The following is a 5,033-nucleotide window of genomic DNA, read 5'->3' as shown; positions in this document are numbered from 1 at the left end:
GCCAGGATGGTCTCGATCTCCTGACCTTGTAATCCACCCATCTCGGCCTCCCAAAGTGCTGGGATTACAGGCTTGAGTCACCGTGCCTGGCCTAGATTTTTTAAAAAGTATTTTCATGAGCAGCTTGTTGGCAGCAGATTCTAATCTGAGGGCATGCTACAATACTGGCAGGATCAGTGGACTTCAGTTTCTTTATCTGTAAATCTCATTCTGGGCCAAATTGCTGAGGTCTTTATTTTTTTGATACGGGGTTTCGCTTTTGTCGCCCAGACTGGAGTGCAATGGCGCGATCTCGACTCACTGCAACCCCGGGTTCAAACGATTCTCCTGCCTCAGCCTCTTGAGTAGCTGGGATTACAGGCATGCGCCACCATGCCTAGCTAATTTTGTATTTTTAGTAGAGACAGGGTTTCACCATGTTGGCCAGGCTAGTCTCAAACTCCTGACCACAGGTGATCCACCCGCCTTGGCCTCCGAACATGCTAGGATTACAGACATGAGCCACCGTGCCCAGCCTGAGGTCATTTTCATGTATAAAATTCCATAATTTTTGGAGCCACTGCGCCTGAGCTAATAAATTCTTAAATGGTTTTATGTAATGGATTGTCACATTATTTAGGAATTTTTGGCATTTACATTAGAAAAACCCAGTTGGGCCTAAGGGACTAAGGGAAGTTTTAATTCATATAACTAGGAAGTCTAGCAGTGCATTTGGAATCACTTAGATCTGGGAAAATCTACATTCTGCATGTTTCTGCTTGACATTATTTATTATTATTTTTCAAACATCTCCCCCACATAGGATTGATGTTATTTTTGACTCAATCTAGTAACCTAAACTCAGGGCTTTGCCTCTCCATTTCTCAATTATTGGTTTTATTGTTGAGATAGACTAGGTGGCAAGATGGCTGCTGGTAGCCCTGGACTCAACATATTCTTAGGTTAGCATTCCCATATAGCTTCATCAGAAAAGTTCAGAGATATCCATGTCAGGTGTGTTAATGAAAATAAAAAAGCTGGGTGTGGAATCCCATCACTTTGGGAGGCCAAGGCAGGTGGAATACTTGAGCTCCAGCATTCGAGACCAGCCTGGGCAACATGGGGAAACCCCATTTCTACAAAAAAATTACCTGAACGTGGTGGCTCATGCCTACAGTCCCAGCTACTCAGAAGGCTGAGGTGGGAGGATCCTTGAGCCCGGAAGGTTGCGGTTGCAGTGAGCCTAGATAGCGCTACTGTATTCCAGCAGGGGTGATAGAGTAAGACCCTGTCTCAAAAAAAAAAAAAAAAGAAGGCAGAGCATGGTGGCTCACGCCTGTAATCCCAGCACTTTGGGAGGCCAAGGCGGGTGGATCACGAGGTCAAGAGATCAAGACCATCCTGGCTAACATGGTGAAACACCATCTCTACTAAAAATATAAAAAATTAGCTGAGCGTGGTGGCGGGCACCTGCAGTCCCAGCTACTCGGGAGGCTGAGGCAACCTCTGCCTCCTGGGTTCAAGGGATTCTCCTGCCTCAGCCTCCTTAGTAGTTGGGATTATAGGCACCTGCCACCCCGCCCGGCTAATTTTTGTCTTTTTAGTAGAGACGGACTTTCACCATGTTTGTCAGGATGGTCTCGAACTCCTGACCTTGTGATCTGCCCACCTCTGCCTCCCAAAGTACTGGGATTACAGGCGTGGGCCACCGTGCCCGTCCTGAGGATCGAGTACTTTGATAGTCAGCTGTCTCCTGAAGCCAGGAGGGTGGAAGCTTAGGGATGTGAGTTGGGGATACTCCATCCAAACCATCCCAGGACAAATGGACACTGATCTGAAGAAAGGGGAAACATTTTCTGTGCAGAGTAAAACAAGCAGCCAGAAAAACATAGAAAAACCCAAAAAATCACCCAAAGTCGCAAACATCAATTTGTTAAAGAAAACAATTAGAACAAAGTCAGTATCATTCATGAAAAGCACACTGGCTCTGACCTAAATTTTTTTTTGTTCTTGTTATTGATGGTTGTTCATCAGTTGGCATGTGGTCTTTGTCTAGAAGAGATAACACCAATTAAAAACTTATTAAAGCTTACCATATTAAAAACTTAATTATTTTTCCATTTTCTACTCATATAGGGCAAAGATGAGTCCCAGCATACAGAATCTATGGTACTTCAATCCTCACGGGGGATCAAAGTGGAAGGCTGCATCCGAATGTACGAACTGGTGCACAGAATGAAAGGAGCAGTAAGTGAACCCGTGAAGGAAGGCAGGCTTGATCCTGCGAGCCACATTTAGCTGCAGTTCCCCAGGGCGTAGGAATAGGCACTGTATGCTACTCACCCTTCCCACCTACTGTTTAGTTTGTGGGGTAGTGTAATGTAGAGGTCCGGAGTGAGTGCTCTGAAGTCAAGTCTGCTTTCAGATCCTGGCTGTTTTATCTTATATGTGACTTTGGGAAAATTATTTAGCCTTTTCTGGCTTCCATTTACTTCTCCAAAATTTGGAAATGGTCTGGGGTTGTTAGATAAGCTTATACTGAGAAGATGGAACTTTAGCCTTTTTTTTCTTTTTTTTGACATGGAGTTTTTGCTCTTCTTGCCCAGGCTAGACTCCAGTGGTACAATCTTGGCTCACTGCAACCTCCGCCTCCCAGGTTCAGACTCTTCTCCTGACTCAGCCTCCCAAGTAGCTAGGATTACAGGCTCGCGCCACCACACCCAACCACTTTATTTTGTATTTACTAGAGACGGGGTTTCACTATATTGGTCAGGCTGGTCTCAAACTCATGACCTCAGGTGATCCACCCACCTCAGCCTCCCAAAGTGCTAGGATTACAGACATGAGCCACTGTGCCCAGTCAGGACCTTAGCCTCTTGAAAAAATAGCAGCACTATTTTAATTAATTTATTTGATTATATTTTTGTTTCTGTTTTTGTTTTTTTTTTGAGACAAAGTCTTGCTCTGTCGCTCAGGCTGGAGTGCAGCGGCACAATCTTGGCTCGCTGCAAGCTCTGCCTCACAGGTTCACGCCATTCTCCTGCCTCGGCCTCCTGAGTAGCTGGGACTACAGGCTCCCACTACCACGCCCAGCTAAATTTTTGTATTTTTAGTAGAGACGGGGTTTCACTGTGTTAGCCAGGATGGTCTTGATCTCCTGACCTCCGTGATCCACCCGCCTTGGTTTCCCAAAGTGCTGGTATTACAGGTGAGAGCCACCATGCCCGGCCTGTTTTTTGTTTTTGTTTTTTTGAGACAGCGTCTTGCTCTTGTCGCCCAGGTTGGAGTGCAGTGGTGTGATCTCGACTCACTGCAACCTCCACCTCCTGGGTTCCAGCAGTTCTGCCTGAGCCTCCCAAGTAGCTGAGATTACAGGTATCCACCACCACGCCTGGCTAATTTTTGTATTTTTTAGTAGAGATGGGGTTTCACCATGTTGGCCAGGCTGGTCTCGAATGCCTGACCTCAGGTGATCCACCCACCTTGGCCTCCCGAAGTGTTGGGATTACAGGCGTAAGCCAGTGCGCCCAGCCTGTATGATTTTTTTTAATTAGGAAAGCAATACATGATTTCATAAAAATGTTTCAGAGTACAGGAATTTAGAAAATGAAAGTCTTGGCCAGGTATGGTGTCTCATGCCCAATTAATCCCAGCACTTTGGGAGGGTGAGGCAGGTGGATCACCTGAGATCAGGAGTTCGAGACTGGCCTGGCCAACATGGTGAAACCCCATCTCTACCAAAAATACAAAAATTAGCTGGACATGGTGGTACATGCCTATAATTCCAGCTACTCGGGAGGCTGAGGCAGAATTGCTTGAACCCGAGAGGCAGAAGTGGCAGTGAGCCAAGATTGTGCCACTGCACTCCAGCCTGGGCAACAGAGCAATACTTTATCTCAAAAAAAAAAAAGAAAAGAAAAAGAAAATGAAAGTCTTCTAGCATCTTGCTCATTGGTCATTGAGTCAATAAATATTTGCTGAGCACCTATGTGCTAGATGCTGTTCTAGGTCTAGATAAAGCAGTAAACATTGTAGACATAGAGTTTATATTGTGGTGGAGAGAGACAGAAGTAAACAAGAGAAATAGGTAAAATATTTGGGGCCGGGCGTGGTGGCTCACGCCTGTAATCCCAGCACTTTGGGAGGCCGAGGAGGGCAGATCATGAGGTCAGGAGATCGAGACCATCCTGGCTAACATGATGAAACCCCGTCTCTATTAATACAAAACAGTAGCCTGGCGTGGTGGCAGGCGCCTGTAGTCCCAGCTACTCGGGAGACTGAGGAAGGAGAATGGCGTGAACCCTGGAGGTGGAGCTTGCAGTGAGCCGACATCAGGCCACTGCACTTCAACCTTGGTGACAGAGCAAGACTCCATCCCAAAAAAAAAAAAAATTTGGAACGTTGTTGTTATCTGGGTGAAAGATGGTGGTTGCTTAGAGTAGGGTGGTAGCAATGGAGATGGTGAGAAACGACTAATATGCAGATATCAAAGATTTATTTCTTGCATTTTTGGAAATTTTCCCCCTTAATTAGTTCACCTCTCCATTGCCTAAATTAATCCTCTATATGTCCGATTCTTTCATTTTCCTTTTGTCTTTTTGTTTTGTTTTCTAGAAGATTTCTGTATTTTATCCTCCACCTGTTAATTGAAAAAATACATATGTATTTATTATGTCTAATTTTCGTGAGTTTTTTTGTATTCTCCACTTGTTCCTTTTTCAGAGCATCTTATTCTTGTTTCTTATACTCAGAACTCTTTTTTCAGAGTCACTTGTGTTCCTTGATATACATGTTCTTCTGGATTCATTGCTTTTTATTTGTTCATCTTGATCCCTTTTAGGATATAGAGATTCCTCAATTATCTAAAGATCCTTATTGCTAGTAATCAGATCAGAGATTCAAGGGGAATAATCAGAAACAGGGTTATTAAGTTTTAGGATTTCCTAAGTGCCAGCATATTGTTTTGGAATACTAGCTGCCATACTAACAGATTAGCTATTTCTGGACAGTTTATTCATTTTCTTTTGAAGAAGAACGCCGCATTTTTTTTTTTT

General features: G+C 44.4%; 1 protein-coding gene across 1 annotated transcript in view; it reads left to right on the top strand.

Moving 5' to 3' along the window:
• GLE1 (GLE1 RNA export mediator) overlaps positions 1-5,033 on the top strand; it is a 44,217-nt gene that overhangs the window by 8,649 nt on the left and 30,535 nt on the right. Inside the window, exon 3 of the mRNA XM_011931451.1 lies at positions 2,116-2,226. Coding sequence (XP_011786841.1) covers positions 2,116-2,226 — 111 coding nt within the window. The remainder of the gene's footprint in view (positions 1-2,115; positions 2,227-5,033) is intronic.

This window comes from Colobus angolensis, unplaced genomic scaffold (genome assembly GCF_000951035.1).
Source record: "Colobus angolensis palliatus isolate OR3802 unplaced genomic scaffold, Cang.pa_1.0 Scaffold9, whole genome shotgun sequence".
In the NCBI taxonomy this organism is placed as follows: Eukaryota; Metazoa; Chordata; class Mammalia; order Primates; family Cercopithecidae; genus Colobus; species Colobus angolensis.
The sequence above is the reverse complement of the archived record's forward strand: the minus strand, read 5'-3'. Positions and strand labels throughout refer to the sequence as shown.